The 20,133-nt window shown below is 41.9% G+C and overlaps 1 protein-coding gene across 5 annotated transcripts in view; it reads left to right on the top strand.

The window, feature by feature from the left end:
• Nucleotides 1–20,133, top strand: part of LOC139746735 (3'-5' ssDNA/RNA exonuclease TatD) — a 111,467-nt gene that overhangs the window by 73,521 nt on the left and 17,813 nt on the right. For all 5 annotated transcript variants that reach the window (XM_071658220.1, XM_071658221.1, XM_071658224.1 and 2 more), the window contains one exon: nt 10,469–10,652. In XM_071658220.1, the coding sequence (XP_071514321.1) occupies nt 10,469–10,652 (184 nt within the window). The remainder of the gene's footprint in view (nt 1–10,468; nt 10,653–20,133) is intronic.

Here is a 20,133-nt window from a genome sequence, read left to right as displayed (position 1 = left end):
CTCACTTATCACATATTTTCTGTTGATTTTGAATGCTGATCTATCATTTTGTAGCAAAACAATAATATTCAATTCATTTATCTATATGGGAGGGTATTGATTGAGAAGGTGAAGGCATGTATAGAGCATCAGATTGGGGAAGAGCGGTGTGGTTTCATAAGTGGTTCAGGATGTGTGAATCACATGTTTGCTTTGAAGAATGTGTGTGAGAAATATTTAGGAAAACAGATGGATTTGTACTTGTCATTTATGGATCTGGAGAAAGCATATGATAAGGATGCTTTGTGGAAGGTCTTAAGAGTATATGGTATGGGAGGTAGGGTGCTAGAAGCAGTGAAAAGTTTTTACCAAGGATGTAAGGCATGTGTACAAGTAGGAAGAGAGGAGAGTGATTGGTTCACAGTGAATGTTGGTCTGTGGCAAGGGTGCATTATGACCCCTTGATTGTTTAATTTTTTCATGGATGGGGTGGTAAGGGAGATAAATGAAAGAGGTTTGGAGAGAGGGGTGAGTATGCAGTCCATTGGGGATGATAGTTTCTGGGAAGTGAGTCAGTTGTTGTTTGCCAGTGATACTACTCTATTGGATGATTTGAATGAGAAACTGCAGAAGTTGGAAACTGAGTTTGGGAAAGTGTGTGAAAGGAGAAAGTTGAGAGTAGATGTGAATAAGAGCAAGGTTGTTAGGTTTAGTAGGGTTGAGGGACAAGTTAATTGGGATGTAAGTTTCAATGGAGAAAAATTGGAGAAAGGGAAGTGTTTTAAATATCTGGAAGTGGACTTAGCTGCGAATGGAACCATGGAAGCGGAAGTGAGTCACAGGGTGGGGGAGGGGTGAAGGTTGTGGGAGCGATGAAGAATGTGTGGAAGGAGAGAACATAATCTTGGAGAGCAAAAATGGGTATTTTTGAAGGAATAGTAGTTCTAACAATGCTTTGTAGTTTCTAGGCATGGGCTATAGATGGGGTTGTACGGAGGAGGGTGGATGTGTTGGAAATGAAATGTTTAAGGACAGTATGTGGTATGAGGTGGTTTGATCGAGTAAGTAATGAAAGGGTAAGAAAGATGTTTGGAAATAAAAAGATTGTGGTTGAGAGAGCAGAAGAGGGGGTGTTGAAATGGTTTGGACATGTGGAGAGAATGAGTGAGGAAAGTTTGATAAAGAGGATATATGTCAGAGGTGGAGGGAACAAGATTTTGAGTGATTTGGGCCTGAATATTCAGGAGGGTGAGAGGCGTGCAAGGAATAGAGTAAATTGGAACGGTGTGGTATACTGGGTCGACATGCTGTCACTGGACTGAACCAGGGCATGTGAAACGTCTGACAGCTAGAGACTGGGTGTAAATGGATATGGCCTTTTTTTTCTTGTTTTCTTGGCGCTGCCTTGCTGAAGCAGGGGGTAGTGATAATGTTTTGTGTGGGATGGGGTAGCGCTGGGAATGGATGAAGGCAAGCAAGTATGCATATGTACATGTGTACATGTGTATATATATGTCTGTGTATGTGTATGTATATGTGCATGGATAGGCATTTATGTATATGTATGTTTTATAAGAGTGAATGGGCTATTTTTGTGCTTCCTGGCGCTACCTCGCTGATGTGGGAAATGGCGGTCAGGTATAATGAATGAATATAAATATTCTTTTTTTTTTTTTTTTTTGCTGTCTCCCGCGTTTGCGAGGTAGCGCAAGGAAACAGACGAAAGAAATGGCCCAACCCACCCCCATACACATGTATATACATACGTCCACACACACAAATATACATACCTACACAGCTTTCCATGGTTTACCCCAGACGCTTCACATGCCCTGATTCAATCCACTGACAGCACGTCAACCCCGGTATACCACATCGATCCAATTCACTCTATTCCTTGCCCTCCTTTCACCCACCTGCATGTTCAGGACCCGATCACACAAAATCTTTTTCACTCCATCTTTCCACCTCCAATTTGGTCTCCCACTTCTCCTCGTTCCCTCCACCTCCGACACATATATCCTCTTGGTCAATCTTTCCTCACTCATTCTCTCCATGTGCCCAAACCATTTCAGAACACCCTCTTCTGCTCTCTCAACTACGCTCTTTTTATTTCCACACATCTCTCTTACCCTTACGTTACTTACTCGATCAAACCACCTCACACCACACATTGTCCTCAAACATCTCATTTCCAGCACATTCATTTTTATGTTCATATATTTAATTTTTATCTCTGCTCGATGGAAATTTTGGACTATGGGTGGTGTTTAAGGGTTAATGGATTTAGGTTATACCATGAATAAGAAGTCACCGTTGATGAGGCTTTATGTTGTCAGTGGAAGGATAGAAGCATAGTCTCATCAAGGACCTTCTTACTCAAAAGGAGTCTGTCATTTCCATTCTGCTTCATGGATTGCAGCCTCAAAGTTGCAGGAACACTGTAAATGGGGTCTGTGGGTTATATGATACCTTTACCTTCCAGCATCAGGATACACCCCTGTGGGGCTCCTGCGATGAAGTGTTTTAATGTGTATGTGTTTTTGTATGGTGGTTATAGGCCATATGAGGAGTAAGTGCTCAGTGTCATCAGCTTGGAATTTACATCTTGGGAATTAGGAGTCTTGTTATGTGTATCAGTGGTGTTTATAGTGCTGAAAAGCTGGTTGGTGTCCAGAGTGCACCGTAGATAGGAAAACATGTATACTCCTGGAGAGTGTACTGTCATATTTGAAAAGTATTTTTTTTTCAGAGTTGTTTAATTTAGTGCCTGTCAGGCTGTTTCACTCTGTCTATGTTTTATCGTTGTCATGTTTGTATGGTAGGGGGGCAATGTAAGTATATGATGTTGAAACCTTAAGTAGGAGTAAGCTTTTAATTCATACTTAGTGGTTGTTGATTGGATAATGAGTGGGTTGGGTGGAAGGGTCTTGAGTTGTTACAAAGAACTAAATGCTGAGCTCATTAGGGTGGAATTTTGTTGAACTTACTTTTGTTTTTTTGTACAGATGTTGATTGTTTGTGGTAGCTAGGATGCCAGTGATTGTTCTGAGTGCTCTGTTTTGTCTGGTTTGTAGCTTTATTATATTTGCTTTGACAAGATTGATGACCAGCAGGTGGTGCATAGTTTAGGGTGGAGCAGATAAATTGTTTATAGAGGGTACTAAGGGATTCTTTTTCTTGGCCACGTTTAGTACTGTACTGGTAAGTGTTCTGAAGTTGCTTAATTTGTTTATGGCCTTTGTGTTGATGTTTGTGGTGTAGCCAGTCAATGTCGTGTGTTATATGTGATACCTAGTGTGGTTAGGGTTTTGTTGAGTGGGAATGGTTGACCATTGAGGATGAGGGTAAGGTCAGAGTTGGATGTATGACTATCAGGAATTATGAGGGTGAAGTAAATTTCTATGGTGATGCAGAATTCCGTTTTGGGTGATCCAGTATTATAACAATGTGATGTAGTGTTGATGATTTTTGTTGTGTGAATTTATTCATGATGCTGTGATGTGATTCTGAGTTCATCTGCATTAGACAGGAAGAAGATAGGAGAGTTGCTCCTTGGGCAACTCTGTTGTAAACCTTGAGGAATTTGGTTATGAAGTCTCTATGTGACTTGGCAGCCAGCCATTGGCCAACCATTTTTTGTTACTATTGTGGAGGATGTTGTCAAATATATGTCCTGAAATGAAATGATTTTGTTATATCTTTTGCTACTTGTATTGTGTGGGAGGGGGTTCATGGTTGGTTGAAGACATCCAGGATGTGTTGTGTGAGGTGTATATGCAGTTTGGTGGGGTGGTGTGTTTCAAATCCATACTGTATGGATGTAAATGGGATGTTAATCTGTTGTAGGTTAGTTTTTCCAGGAGTGTGGTTACTAAAGACAGTGGTGATACAGGGTGGTAGGAGGAGGGAGAGTTAAGTGGTTTGGAGGATTTTAGGATGCCCATCTATCTATATCTCTGATGTCCATTCCCTCCAGGAATTCCCTCAAAGGAATGGCCATGGCAAAAAGAGTCTCCATAACTGGTGAAAGTCAAGTGCCACTTCTTAGCCTTTAGTGCCTCACCCTTAACAGGCCACTGGCAGAGAGCAACTCTAGCACAGTGTTTTTAGAGGCTCCTACTGAATATTCCTAGCACTTACTACATAATTTGTCGTATCACATGTTCCTGCCTAATGCTCCTTCCCATCTTCTTGATACTCCTGTCTAATATTTGTACCTACTACTTCTGTTGCACCTACCATTTTGCGAAAAGGCAGGGCTAGTACATAATGCTCACCACAGAAATATCTAGAGTTACTAAAGATGAGTTCTGTGAGTTAAGTATTATGTCTGACAAGGAGAACTTATATGTTTGTGGACAGAATGCCAGCAGTCCACGTTTGAGTGAGGCAGAAAGAAAAAACAGCTACTTGGGTCAGAGGATTTAGGGATGGGACTATACAGATGGTAACCATTGACCTAAGACTGTTACACCATGATTGGTTTAAAGGTTGATCATCTCAGACTATGTTTTCTTTAATCAACATTGTGATGTCATAAGTCCTGACTATTGATCTATGAGTAAGGAGTAACCAACACACAGGGAAGGTTTCACTCGAAATCAACGCAAGGCACCCAAGGTTTGAACCCAGGCATACAACAGTGGAAAGATTTATTGTGCAGCCTTGGCCTGCGGGAGCTTTTATAAAGGATCCTTTCTTAGAAATTATTCCTGGGGTAATTATCATTTTAGTGAGGTAGCGCCACATTCACCCACATCCATTCTTTAGCAGTCATGTTCAGTACACTGAAACCACAACCCCTGATCCACAACCAGGCCTCACAGACCTTTCCATGGTTTATCCCAACCCCTTCACATACCCTGCATTATACATGACAGCTAGAGACTGAGTGTGAACGAATGTGGCCTTTGTTTGTGAGTGAGCTTGGAAAGGAGACTTGTGTGATGAAGTACTAGGAGAGATTGAGCACAGAATGGAAAAAGGTGAGAGCAAATGGCATAAGGGGAGTGGGGTAGGAATGGGATGTATTTGGGAAAGTAGTGATGGCTTGCGCAAAAGATGCTTGTGGCATGGGAAGATTAGAAAGGGTTGTGAGTGGTGGGATGAAGAAGTAAGATTGTTAGTGAAAGAGAAGAGAGAGGCATTTGGATGATTTTTGTAGGGAAATAATGCAAATGACTGGGAGATATATAAAAGAAAGAGGCAAGAAGTCAAGGGAAAGGTGCAAGAGGTGGAAAAGAGGGCAAATGAGAGTTGGGGTGAGAGAGTATCATTAGATTTTAGGGAGAATGTAAAGATTTAGGGATGTGAATGAAAGAGTTTTGGAAAGAGGGGCAATTATGCAGTCTGTTGTGGATGAGAGAGATTGTGAAGTGAGTCAGTTGTTGTTCGCTGATGATACAGTGCTGGTGGCTGATTCATGTGAGAAACTGCAGAAGCTGGTGACTGTGTTTGGTAAAGTGTGTGAAAAAAGAAAGTTGAGAGTAAATGTGAATAAGAGCAAGGTACAGTAGGGTTGAGGGTCAAGTCAATTGGGAGGTAAGTTTGAATGGAGAAAAACTGAAGGAAGTGAAGTGTTTTAGATGTCTGGGAGTGGATTTGGCAGCGGATGGAACCATGGAAGCGGAAGTGAATCATAGGGGGCGAAAATTCTGGGAGTGTTGAAGAATGTGTGGAAGTCAAGAACATTATCTCGAAAAGCAAAAATGGGTATGTCTGAAGGAATAGTGGTTCCAACAATGTTGTATGGTTGCGAGGCATGGGCTATGGATAGAGTTGTGTGGAGGAGGGTGGATGTGCTGGAAATGAGATGTTTGAGGACAATATGTGATGTGAGGTAGTTTGATCGAGTAAGTAATAATAGGGTAAGAGAGATGTGTGGTAATAAAAAGAGTGTGGTTGAGAGAGCAGAACTGAACGAATGTGGCCTTTGTTGTCTTTTCCAAGCTCTGCTTTGCATGCATGCGGGGAAGGGGGCTGTCATTTCATGTGTGGTGGGGTGGCGACGGGAATGAATAAAGGCAGCAAGTATAAATTATGTACATGTGTATATTTGTATATGTCAGTATGTATATATATGTATACATTGAAATGTGTAGGTATGTATATGTGCATTGTGGACATGTATGTATATACATGTTTATGTGGGTAGGTTGGGCCATTCTTTCGTCTGTTTCCTTGCGCTACCTCGCTATCACAGGGGACAGCGACAAAATATAATACATAGATATGAGATATACACATATATATATTTTTTTTGTTTTTCTATCTTGTGGAGGTGAAGGTGAAGATATGTAGAGGTTTTCAGAAGAGAAGAGAGAATGTTGGGGTGAAGAGAGTGGTGAGAGTGAGTGAGCTTGGAAAGGAGACTTGTGTGATGAAGTACTAGGAGAGATTGAGCACAGAATGGAAAAAGGTGAGAGCAAATGGCATAAGGGGAGTGGGGTAGGAATGGGATGTATTTGGGAAAGTAGTGATGGCTTGCGCAAAAGATGCTTGTGGCATGGGAAGATTAGAAAGGGTTGTGAGTGGTGGGATGAAGAAGTAAGATTGTTAGTGAAAGAGAAGAGAGAGGCATTTGGATGATTTTTGTAGGGAAATAATGCAAATGACTGGGAGATATATAAAAGAAAGAGGCAAGAAGTCAAGGGAAAGGTGCAAGAGGTGGAAAAGAGGGCAAATGAGAGTTGGGGTGAGAGAGTATCATTAGATTTTAGGGAGAATGTAAAGATTTAGGGATGTGAATGAAAGAGTTTTGGAAAGAGGGGCAATTATGCAGTCTGTTGTGGATGAGAGAGATTGTGAAGTGAGTCAGTTGTTGTTCGCTGATGATACAGTGCTGGTGGCTGATTCATGTGAGAAACTGCAGAAGCTGGTGACTGTGTTTGGTAAAGTGTGTGAAAAAAGAAAGTTGAGAGTAAATGTGAATAAGAGCAAGGTACAGTAGGGTTGAGGGTCATCAATTGGGAGGTAAGTTTGAATGGAGAAAAACTGGAGGAAGTGAAGTGCTTTAGATGTCTGGGAGTGGATTTGGCAGCGGATGGAACCATGGAAGCGGAAGTGAATCATAGGGGGCGAAAATTCTGGGAGTGTTGAAGAATGTGTGGAAGTCAAGAACATTATCTCGAAAAGCAAAAATGGGTATGTCTGAAGGAATAGTGGTTCCAACAATGTTGTATGGTTGCGAGGCATGGGCTATGGATAGAGTTGTGTGGAGGAGGGTGGATGTGCTGGAAATGAGATGTTTGAGGACAATATGTGATGTGAGGTAGTTTGATCGAGTAAGTAATAATAGGGTAAGAGAGATGTGTGGTAATAAAAAGAGTGTGGTTGAGAGAGCAGAAGAGGGTGTTTTGAAATGGTTTGGTCACATGGAGAGAATGAGTGAGGAAAGATTGACCAAGAGGATATGTGTGTCTGAGGTGGAGGGAACGAGGAGAAGTGGGAGACTTAATTGGAGGTGGAAAGATGGAGTGAAAAAGAGTGTGATTGATCGGGGCCTTAACATGCAGGAGGGTGAAAGGCGTGCAAGAAATAGAGTGATATGGAACGATGTGGTATACCGGGGTCGACGTGCTGTCAATGGATTGAACCAGGGCATGTGAAGCATCTGGGGTAAACCATGGAAAGTTCTGTGGGGCCTGGATGTGGAAAGGGAGCTGTGGTTTTGGTGCATTATTACATGACAGCTAGAGACTGAGTGTGAATGAATGGTGCCTTTGTTGTCTTCCTAGTGCTACCTCACGCACATAAGGGGGGAGGGGGTTGTTATTTCATGTATGGCAGGGTGGGGATGGAAATGAATAAAGGCAGACAGTATGAATTATGTACATGTGTATATGTCTCTGTGTGTATATATATGTATGCGTTGAGATGTATAGGTATGTATATTTGCGTATATGGACGTGTATGTGAGTGGGTTGGGCCATTCTTTCGTCTGTTTCCTTGCGCTACCTCGCTAACACGGGAGACAACGACAAAGCAAAATAAATAATATATAATAAAGATTTTTGGAAGAATGTAAATAAAGTGTGTTAAACAAGAGAAGAAATGGGAACACCGGTGAATGGGGCTAATGGGGGGGGGGTAATAACAAGTTGTGGTGAAGTGAGAGGGAGTTGGAGTGAATATTTTGAAAGTTTGTTAAATGTGCTTGATGATAAAGTGGCAGATATAGGGTGTTTTGGTTGAGGTGATGTACGAAGTGAGAGAGTCAGGGAGAATGATTTGGTAAACAGAGAAGAGGTAGTGAAAGGTTTGCGGAAGATGAAAGCCGGCAAGGCGGCGGGTTAGGATGGTATTGCTGTGGAATTTATTAAAAAAAATGGGATGACTGTGTTGTTGACTGGTTGGTGAGGATATTCAGTGTATGTATGGTTCATGGTGAAGTGCCAGAGGGTTGGTGGAATGCACGCATAGTGCCATTGTATGAATATCAAAGGGGATAAAGGTGAGTGGTCAAATTACAGAGGTGTAAGTTTGTTGAGTATTCCTGGGAAATTATATGGGAGTGTATTGATTGAGAGGGTGAAGGCATGTACAGAGCATCAGATTGGCGAAGAGCAGTGTGGTTTCAGCAGTGGTAGAGGATGTGTGGATCAGGTGTTTGCTTTGAAAAATGTATGTGAAAAGTGCTTAGAAACACACATGGATTTGTATGTAGCATTTATGGATCTGGAGAAGGCATATGATAAGAGTTGATAGAGATGCTCTCTGGAAGGTATTAAGAGTATATGGTGTAGGAGTTAAGTTGCTAGTAGTAATTATAAGTTTTTTATCGAGGATATAAGGCATGTGTATGAGTAAGAAGAGAGGAAAGTGATTGCAGCAAGGATGCATGATGTCTTCATTGTTATTTGATTTGTTTATGGATGGGGTAGTTAGGGAGGTGAATGCAAGTTTTAGAGAGAGGGGCAAGTATGCTGTCTATTGTAGATGAGAGGGCATGGGAAGGGAGTCAGTTGTTGTTCGCTGATGACACAGTGCTGATGGCTGATTCAGGTGAGAAACTGCTTAAGCTGGTGACTGAGTTTGGTAAAGTGTGTGAAAGAAGAAAGTTGAGAGTAAATGTGAATAAGAGCAAGGTTAGTAGGTACAGTAGGGTTGAGGGACAAGTCAATTGGGAGGTAAGTTTGAATGGAGAAAAACTGGAGGAAGTGAAGTGTTTTAGATATCTGGGAGTGGATTTAGCAGCAGATGGAACCATGGAAGCGGAAGTGAGTCACAGGGTGGGGGAGGGGGCGAAAGTTCTGCGAGCGTTGAAAAATGTGTGGAAGGCTAGAATGTTATCTCTGAAAGCAAAAATGGGTATGTTTGAAGGAATAGTGGTTCCAACAATGTTATATGGTTGTGAGGCATGGGCTCTAGATAGGGTTGTGTGGAGGAGGGTGGATGTGTTGGAAATGAGATGTTTGAGGACAATATGTGGTGTGAGGTAGTTTGATCGAGTAAGTAATGAAAGGGTAAGAGAGATGTATGGTAATAAAACGAGTGTGGTTGAGAAAGCAGAAGAGGGTGTTTTGAAATGGTTTGGCCACATTGAGAGAATGAGTGAGGGAAGATTGACCAAGAGGATATATGTGTCAGAGCTGGAGGGAACAAGGAGAATTGGGAGGCCAAATTGGAGGTGAAAGGATGGAGTGAAAAAGAACTTGAGATCGGGGCCTGAACATACAGGAGGGTGAAAGGCATGCAAGGAATAGAGTGAATTGGAACAATGTGGTATGCCAGGGTTGACGTGCTGTCAATGGATTGAACCAGGGCATGTGAAACGCCTGGGGCAAACCATGGAAAGTTTTGTGGGGCCTGGATGTGGAAAGGGAGCTGTGGTTTCAGTGCATTATACATAACAGCTAGAGACTGAATGTGAACGAATGTGGCCTTTGTTGTCTTTTCCTAGTGGTACCTCGTGCACGTTTGGGGGGAGGGGGTTGTCATTTCATGTGTGGTGGGGTGGTGAGGGGAATGAATAAAGGGAGCAAGTATGAATTATGTACATGTGTATATATGGATGTGTCTGTGTATGTTTATATATGTATACGTTGAAATGTATAGGTATGTATATGTGCATGTGTGGACGTGTATGTGTATGCATGTTTATGTGGGTGGGTTGGGCCATTCTTTTGTCTGTTTCCTTGCGCTACCTTGCTAATGTGGGAGACTGCGACAAAGTATAATAAAATGATAAATATATCTGTGCATGCATATGTACGTGTGTGCTGCCTAGCTAATGTGGGGAATGATGATCAAGCATAATGAATAGATGTATATTTAGTTATATAGGTGAATATAGATATTTGTAAAAATATGAATGTTTGTGATATATTATGAATTTATTTTAATCAGAGTAAAGCATATTTTAGAAAATGATAAACATATGAGAATTTCTGGTATGCACTTTGGTTCTCATACGCTTGTCGTCAACTTAACAGTGTGTATGTTTAGATAGATTTTTCTCTACACTCAAATTCTTTTTGTCTTTTAGGTCTCTTTAGCATGTGAACTGAGGAAGCCTCTCTTTGTACATGAACGAGATGCACACAAGGAGTTATTAGAGGTATTGGGAAAGCACAAGGGTCGTCTGCCTCCAGTTGTTATCCACTGTTTCACTGGAGATGCTACCCAGGCTGCTGCTTATCTTGAAGAAGGTTGCTACATTGGATTGACAGGTATTTTGAATATGGTTTTACATGAAGAATCACTCTTACCGGATTCTGTTAGAAATTATGATAATATGTAGAAGGACTCATATTTAACTGAAAATTTCTGACCATCATTTGTATATCATTAAGTGAGGAAGGAAAAGCATGAATAGCTATCAATCTGAGTATAGTACTATAGGTAGTAGGCTGTTGACAGCAGTTGCTGAGAGGGGTACTACCTTCTTAACTGCGGAGCAGTAAAGTGGTGCCCAGAACCATCTAACAATCTCCATGTTAAGAATGCTGGTTTCACTTACTGTCTCATTAGAACAGGACTACCAGGCTAGTCCTGCCATTTTTTCTTTACAAGCACCGTGTACCTGCTCAAACCTTGCTTAATTTTATTCACATAAGTGCTCTTGCCAACTCCTATCCACTCAAACATTTTTAAGTGTTACCATGACAGAGTCGGAGTCCAACAGATCTATTTCCTGTAGTCCCCAATATCATGGGGTGTTAAGAATCCCTAGGTTTCTGCCTGACTGTACTGCCAATAAGAGGGAGGGCTCTAGCAATATTAGAACTGGCCCCTTCCATTACCTTACCCTCTCTGTTAGACCTTCCTCTTTTTCTGTTCACTATACCAGCATTCATGGTGTCTCTAGTAACTTATCCTCTGTTAAACATCATCTGTTTAGTACCTCTCCTAACATCTTACTTCTCTCTTAGAAACAGTTGTCTAATGATGTTGTCGCTAGTCCCTTTTCCATATCCTACTATAATCTCCATTTGTGATTCTGGTTCACAGGTGGTGAAAAGACAACAAAGGCCACATTCGTTCACACTCAGTCTCCAGCTGTCATGTATAACGCACGGAAACCACAGCTCCCTTTCCACATCCAGGCCCGACAAAACTTTCCATGGTTTACCCCAGATGCTTCACATACCATGGTTCAATCCATTGACAGCACATCGATCCCGGTATACCACATCATTCCAATTCACTCTATTCCTTGCACGCCTTTCACCTTCCTGCATGTTTAGGCCCCAATCTCTCAAAATCATTTTCACTTCATCCTTCCACCTCCAATTTGGTCTCCCACTTCTCATCCCCTCCACCTCTGACACATATATCCTCTTTGTAAATCTTTCCTCACTCATTCTCTCCATGTGACCAAACCATTTCAAAACACCCTCTTCTGCTCTCTCAACCACACTCTTTTTATTACCACACATCTTTCTTACCCTTTCATTACTTACTCGATCAAACCACCTCACACCACATACTGTCCTCAAACATCTCATTTCCAACACATCCACCCTCTTCCTCACTACTCTATCTATAGCCCATGCCTCACAACCATATAAAGTTGTTGGAACCGCTATGCCTTCAAACATACCCGTTTTTGCTTTCCAAGACAATGATCTTGCCTTCCACACATTTTTCAACACTCCCAGAACTTTTGCCCCCTTCCCCACCCTGTGACTCACTTCCGCTTCCATGGTTCCATCCGCTGCCAAATCCACTCCCAGATATCTAAAACACTTCACTTCCTCCAGTTTTTCTCCATTCAAACTTACCATCCAATTGACTTGTCCCTTAGCCCTACTGTACCTAATAACCTTCCTCTTATTCACATATACTCTTGGCTTTCTTCTTTCACACACTTTACCAAACTCAGTCACCAGCATCTGCAGTTTCTCATTGAATCAGCCTCTAGCGCTGTATCATCAGCGAACAACAACTGACTCACTCCCCAAGCTCTCTCATCAACAACAGACTGCATACTTGCCCCTCTTTCCAAAACTCTTGCATTCACCTCCCTAACAACCCCATCCATAAACAAATTAAACAACCATGGAGACATCACACACCCCTGCTGCAAACTGACATTCAGTGAGAACCAATCACTTTTCTCTCTTCCTACACGTACACATGCCTTACATCCTCGATAAAAGCTTTTCACTGCTTCAAGCAACTAACCTATCACACCATATACTCTTAAATCCTTCCACAAAGCATCTCTTCCACCCTATTATATACCTTCTTCAGATCCATAGATGCTATATACAAATCCATTTGTTTTTCTAAGTATTTCTCACAAACATTCTTCAAAGCAAACACCTGATCCACACATCCTGTACCACTTTCATCCTTCATATCTAGCTTTATTCCCACCATACTATCTCTGTGGTTGTTGAGGGATCAGCCTCCTCCTTTTTCTCCCTCAACAGTAGTGACCCACAAAGCTGTGTCCTGTTCCCTACACTTTTTCTCCTTTTTTCTATGATTTCCTATCCTCCACAAATAATCAAATGCACATCCTTATTCTTCAATTCTGCTCCCTCTTCTCTCCTTCAATCTGCATCTCATCTTGACACAGCTTCTTCAGTAAACTTGGATTTAGACAGGATATCTCAGTGGGGTAGATGAAATCTAGTGAGGTTTAATGCCTCCAAGACCCAATTTCTACCCATCTCTCTCCCAAAAATTCCTGACAACTCTCGTCTCCTTTCATGATTTTATACTATCACTTCTTGACTCACTGGTCATACTTGGTATTATTGTAACAACCACTTTTGGAAACCCCACATTACAGGAATAGCTAAGTCTGACTCTAAGAAATTGGGTGTCCTTTTTAGATGTCAGAATATATTTCCATCCGAAAAGTTGCTCTGTTTATACAAAGGATTTTATGGAGTTGTGGGAGTATGTGACAGTGTGTAAGAAAGTAAACTCTAGATTGTTATAGGTGAAACTGAAAGTAGATAGAAAGAGCTGTTGCCTAAGCACCTGGTCATGAGAAGAAAGATCATGAGAGGCAAGTGTTTTGGGAGCAGATGAGTGAGTGTGTTAGCAGTTTTGATGCACGAGACCTGGTTATAGTGATGGGTGATTTGACTGCAAAGGTGAGTAATGTGGCAGTTAAGGGAATAATTGGTGTACATGGGGTATTCAGTGTTGTAAATGGAAATGAAGAGCTTGTAGCTTTGTGTGCTGAAAAAGGATTGTTGATTGGGAATACCTGGTTTAAAGAGAGAGATATACATAAGTATACATATGTAAGTAGTAGAGATAGCCAGACAGCGTTATTGGATGACGTGTTAATTGATATACGCCAGACTTTTGGATGTTAATGTGCTGAGGTGCAACTGGAGGGACATCTGATCATTATCGTGTGGAGGGAAAGGTGAAGATTTGTAGAGGTTTTCAGAAAAGAAGGGAGAATGTTGGGGTGAAGAGAGTGGTGAGAGTAAGTGAGCTTGGGAAGGAGACTTGTGTAAGGAAGTACCAGGAGAGACTGAGTGCAGAATGGAAAAAGGTGAGAACAAAGGACGTAAGGGGAGTGGGGAAGGAATGGGATGTATTTAGGAAAGCAGTGATGGCTTGCACAAAAGATGTTTGTGGCATGAGAAGCGTGGGAGGTAGGCAGATTAGAAAGGGTAGGGAGTAGTGGGATGAGGAAGTAAGATTATTAGTGAAAGAGAAGAGAGAGGCATTTGGATGAGTTTTGCAGGGAAATAGTGCAAATGACTGGGAGATATATAAAAGAAAGAGGCAGGATGTCAAGAGAAAGGTGCAAGAGGTGAAAAAGAGGGCAAATGAGAGTTGGGGTGAGAGAGTATCATTAAATTTTAGGGAGAATAAAAAGATGTTTTGTAAGGAGGTAAATAAAGTGCATAAGACAAGAGAACAAATGGGAACATCGGTGAAGGGGACTAATGGGGAGGTGATAAAAAGTAGTGGTGATGTTAGAAGGAGATGGAGTGAGTATTTTGAAGGTTATTTGAATATGTTAGATAATAGAGTGGCAGATGTAGGGTGTTTTGGTCGAGGTGGTGTGTGAAGTGAGAGGGTTAGGGAGAATGATGTAGTAAACAGAGAAGAGGTAGTAAAAGCTTTGCGGAAGATGAAAGCCGGCAAGGTGGAGGGTTTGGATGATATTGCAGTGGAATTCATTATAAAAGGGGGTGACTGTGTAGTTAACTGGTTGATAGGGATATTTAATGTATGTATGACTCATGGTGAGATGCCTGAGGATTGGCAGAATGCATGCATAATGCCATTGTACAAAGGCAAAGGGAATAAAGGTGAGTGCTCAAATTACAGAGGTATAAGTTTGTTGAGTATTCCTGGGAAATTATATAGGAGGGTATTGATTGAGAGGGTGAAAGCATTTACAGAGCATCAGACTGGGGAAGGGCAGTGTGGTTTCAGAAGTTGTAGAGGATGTGTGGATCAGGTGTTTGCTTTGAAGAATGTATGTGAGAAATACTTAGAAAAGTAAATGGATTTGTATGTAGCATTTATGGATCTGGAGAAGGAATATGATAGAGTTGATAGAGATGCTCTGTGGAAGGTATTAAGAATACATGGTGTGGGAGGCACGTTGCCAGAAGCAGTGAAAAGTTTTTATCGAGGATGTAAGGCATGTGTATGAGTTGGAAGAGAGGAAAGTGATTGGTTCTCAGTGATTGTAGGTTTGTGGCAGGGGTGTGTGATATCTCCATGGTTGTTTAATTTGTTTATGGATGGGGTTGTTAGGGAGGTGAATGCAAGAGATTTGGAGAGAGGTGCAAGTATGCAGCCTGTTGTGGATGAGAGGGCTTGGGAAGTGAGTCAGTTGTTGTTCACTGATGATACAGTGGTGGTGGCTGATTTGGGTGAGAAACTGCGGAAGCTGGTGGCTGAGTTTGGTAAAGTGTATGAAAGAAGAAAGCTGAGAGTGAATGTGAATAAGAGCAAGGCTGTTAGGTACAGTAGGGTTGAGGGTCAAGTCAATTGGGAGGTAAATTGGATTGGAGAAACATTGGAGGAAGTAAAGTGTTTTAGATATCTGGGAGTGCATTTGGCAGCGGATGGAACCATGGAAGCAGAAGTGAGTCACAGGGTGGAGGAGGGGCCGAAAGTTCTGGGAGCATTGAAAAATGTTTGGAAAGCGAGAACATTATCTCTGAAAGCAAAAATGGGTATGTTTGAAGGAATAGTGGTTCCAACAATGTTATATGATTTCGAGGCGTGGGCTATAGATAGAGTTGTGTGGAAGAGGGTGGATGTGTTGGAAATTAGATCGAGTAAGTAATGAAAGGGTAAGAGAGATGTGTGGTAATAAAAAGAGTGTTGGTGAGAGAGCAGAAGAGGGTGTGTTGAAATGGTTTGGTCACATGTAGAGAATGAGTGAGGAAAGATTGACAAAGAGGATATATGTGTCAGAGATGGAGGAAACAAGGAAAAGTGGGAGACCAAATTGGAAGTGGAAGGACGGAGTGAAAAAGATTTTGAGTAATTGGAGCCTGAACATGCAGGAGGGTGAAAGGCGTGCAAGGAATAGAGTGAATTGGAACGATGTGGTATACTGGGGTCGACGTGCTGGCAATGGATTGAACCAAGGCATGTGAAGCATCTGGGGTAAGCCATGGAAAGTTTTGTGGGGCCTGGATGTGGAAAGGGAGTGGTGGTTTTGGTTTGTTATGCGTGACAGCTAGAGACTGGGTGTGAACAAATGTGGCCTTTGTTGTCTTTTCCTAGTGCTACCTTGCGTGCATGTGGGGGTAGGTTGTTGTCATTTCATGTGTGGCAGGGTGGTGATGGGAATGAATAAAGGCAGCAAGTATGAATTATGTACATGTGTGTATATGTATATGTCTGTGTATGTATATATATGTATATGTTGAAATGTATAGTTATGTATATGTGCGTGTTTGGACGTGTACGTATATGCATGTGTATGTGGGTGGGTTGGGCCATTCTTTCGTCTGTTTCCTTGTGCTACCTTGCTAACACAGGAGATAGCGACAAAGTATGATAAAATATAAAAATATAGATAAGTAGATAAATAAAAAGATGTTTTGGGAGGAGGTAAATAGAGTGCATAAAACAAGAAAACAAATGGGAACATTGGTGAAGGGGGTTAATGGGGAGGTAGTAAGAAGTAGTGGTGATGTGAGAAGGAGATGAGTGAGTATTTTGAAGGTTTGTTGAATGTGTTCGATAATAGAGTGACAGATATAGGGTGTTTTGGTCGAGGTGGTGTGCGAAGTGAGAGGGTCAGGGAGAATGATTTGGTTAACAGAGAGGATGTTGTGAAAGCTTTGTTGGAAGATGAAAGCTGGCAAGGTGGCGGGTTTGGATGGTATTGCAGTGGAATTTATTGAATAAGGGGATGACTGTGTTGTTGACTGGTTGGTGAGAATATTCACTGTATGTATGGTTCATGGTGAAGTGCCTGAGGATTGGAGGAATGCGTACATAGTGCCATTGTACAGAGGCAAAGAGGATAAAGGTGAGTGTTCCACTTACAGAGATATAAGTTTGAAAATATATGGGAGGGTATTGATTGAGAGGGTGAAGGCATGTACAGAGCATCAGATTGGGGAAGAGCAGTGTGGTTTCAGAAGTGGTAGAGGATGTGTGGATCAGCTGTTTGCTTTGAAGAATGTATGTGAGAAATACTTAGAAAAGCAAATGGATTTGTATGTAGCATTTATGGATCTGGAGAAGGCATATGATAGAGTTGATAGAGATGCTCTATGGTCTATGGAAGGTATTAAGAGTATATGGTGTGGGAGGCAAGTTGCTAGAAGCAGTGAAAAGTTTTTATCGCGGATGTAAGGCATGTGTACAAGTAGGAAGAGAGGAGAGTGATTGGATTTCAGTGAAATTTGGTTTGCGGCAGGGATGTGTGATGTCTTCATGGTTGTTTAGTTCGTTTATGAATGGGGTTGTTAGGGAGGTAAATGCAAGAGTTTTGGAGAGAGGGGCAAGTATGCAGTCTGTTGTGGATGGGAGGGCTTGGGAAGTGAGTCAGTTGTTGTTCGCTGGTGATACGGCACTGATGGCTCACTCAGGTGAGAAACTGCAGAAGCTGGTGACTGATTTTTGTAAAGTGTGTGAAAGAAGAAAGCTGAGAGTAAATGTGAATAAGGGCAAGGTTATCAGGTACAGTAGGGTTGAGGGACAAGTCAATTGGAAGGCAAGTTTGAATGGAGAAAAACTGGAGGAAGTGAAGTGTTTTAGGTATCTGGGAGTAGATTTGGCAGTGAATGGAACCATGGAAGAGGAAAGTGAGTCACAGGATGGGGGAGGGGGCGAAAGTTCTAGGGGTGTTGAAAAATGTGTGGAAGGCGAGAACATTATCTCGGAAAGCAAAAATGGTGATGTTTGAAGGAATAGTGGTTCCAACAGTGTTATATAGTTGCAAGGCATGGGCTATCGATAGGGTTGTGCGGAGGAAGGTGGATTTGTTGGAAATGAGATGTTTGAGGACAATATGTGGTGTGAGATGGTTTGATTGAGCAAGTAATGAAAGGGTAAGAGAGATGTGTGGTAATAAAAAGAGTGTGGTTGAGAGAGCAGAAGAGGGTGTTTTGAAAAGGTTTGGTCACATGGAAAGAATGAGTGAGGAAATATTGACAAAGAGGATATATGTGTCAGAGGTGGAGGGAACAAGGAGAAAAGGGAAACCAAATTGGAGGTGGAAGGATGGAGCGAAAAAGCTTTTGAGTGATTGGGGCCTGAGCATGCAGGGGGTGAAAGGAGTGCAAGAAATAGAGTGAATTGGAACGATGTGGTATACTGGGGTCGACGTGCTGTCAGTGGATTGAACCGGGGCATGTGAAGCATCTGGGGTAAACCATGGAAAGTTTTGTGGGGCCTGGATGTGGAAAAGGAACTGTGGTTTTGGTGTGTTGTAGATGACATTTAGAGACCGAGTGTGGTTTTTGTTGTCTTTTCCAAGCGCTACCTTGTGCGCATGTGGGGGGAGGGGGTTGTCATTTCATGTGTGGCAGGGTGGTGACGGGAATGAATAAAGGCAGCAAGTATGAATTATGTACATGTGTATATATTCCTATGAGTCCACGGGGAAAGTGAAACACGATAAGGTCCCAAGTGCACTTTTGTGTAATAATCACATCATCAGGGGAGACATAAGAGAGAAATATAAGTCTGTTGATATACATCGAAGAGACGAAGCTAAGACACCATTTGGTAAACATGTCTCCCCTGATGATGTGATTATTACACGAAAGTGCACTTGGGAACTTATCGTGTTTCATTTTCCCTGTGGACTCATAGGAATATCTTGATCACGTGCAAAATTGTGATCCTTTCCAAAGTGTATATATGTATATGTCTGTGTATGTATATATATGTATACGTTGAAATTTATAGGTATGTACATGTGCGTGTTTGGACGTGTATGTACATGCATGTGTATGTGGGTGGCTTGGGCCATTCTTTCGTCTGTTTCTTTGTGCCACCTCGCTACTGCGGGAGACAGTGACAAAGTATAATAAGATCTGAATAAATAGATAGATAAAAAGATGTTTTGGAAGAAGGTAAATAGAGTGTGTAAAACAGGAGAGCAAATGGGAACATTAGTGATGGGGGCTAATGGGGGAAAATAAGTAGTGGTGATGTGAGAAGGAGATGAACAAGTATTTTGAAGGTTTGTTGAATGTGCTAGATGGTAGAGTGACAGATATAGGGTGTTTCGGTCGAGGTGAGAGGGTCAGAGAGTATGATTTGGTAAACAGAGAAGTAGTGAAAGCTTTGCGGAAGATGAAGGCCATCAAGGTGGCAGGTTTGGATGGTATTGCAGTGGAATTTATTAAAAAAGGTGTTACTGTTGTTAACTGGTTGGTGAGGATATTCAGTGTATGTATGGCTCATGGTGAAGTGCCTTAGGATTGGCAGAATGCATGCATTGTGCCCTTGTACAAAGGCAAAGGGGATAAATGTGAGTGTTCCAATTACAGAGGTATGAGTTCGTTGAGTATTTCTGGGAAATTATATGGGAGGGTATTGATTGAGAGGGTGAAGGCATGTACAGAGCACCAGATTGGGGAAGAGCAGTATGCTTTCAGAAGTGGTAGAGGATGTGCGGATCAGGTGTTTGCTTTGAAGAATGTATGTGAGAAATACTTAGAAAAACAAATGGATTGGTATATAGCATTTATGGATTTGGAGAAGGCATATGATAGAGTTGATAGAGATGCTCTGTGGAAGGTATTAAGAGTATATGGTGTGGGAGGCAAGTTGCTAGAAGCATTGAGAAGTTTTTGTAGAGGATGTAAGGTATGTGTATGAATAGGAAGAGAGGAGAGTGATTGGATTTCAATGAATGTCAGTGTGCGGCAGGGGTGTGTGATGTCTCCATGGTTGTTTAACTTGTTTATAGATGGGGTTGTTAGGGAGGTGAATGCAAGAGTTTTGGAGAGAGGGGTGAGTCAGTTGTTATTCGCTGGTTATAAGGCATTGGTGGCTGATTCGGGTGAGAAACTGCTGAAGTTGGTGACTGATTTTTGTAAAGTGTGTGAAAGAAGAAAGCTGAGAGTTTTGGAAGGAGGTAAATAAAGTGCGTAAGACAAGGGAACAAATGGGAACTTCAGTGAAGGGGGCAAATGGGGAAGTGATAACAAGTAGTGGTGATGTGAGAAGATGAAGTGAGTATTTTAAAGGTTTGTTGAATGTGTTTGATGATAGAGTGGCATATATAGGGTGTTT

The sequence above is a fragment of the Panulirus ornatus genome, chromosome 66 (genome assembly GCF_036320965.1).
Source record: "Panulirus ornatus isolate Po-2019 chromosome 66, ASM3632096v1, whole genome shotgun sequence".
Taxonomy (NCBI): domain Eukaryota; kingdom Metazoa; phylum Arthropoda; class Malacostraca; order Decapoda; family Palinuridae; genus Panulirus; species Panulirus ornatus.
This window is presented reverse-complemented; position numbering and strand designations above follow the sequence as displayed.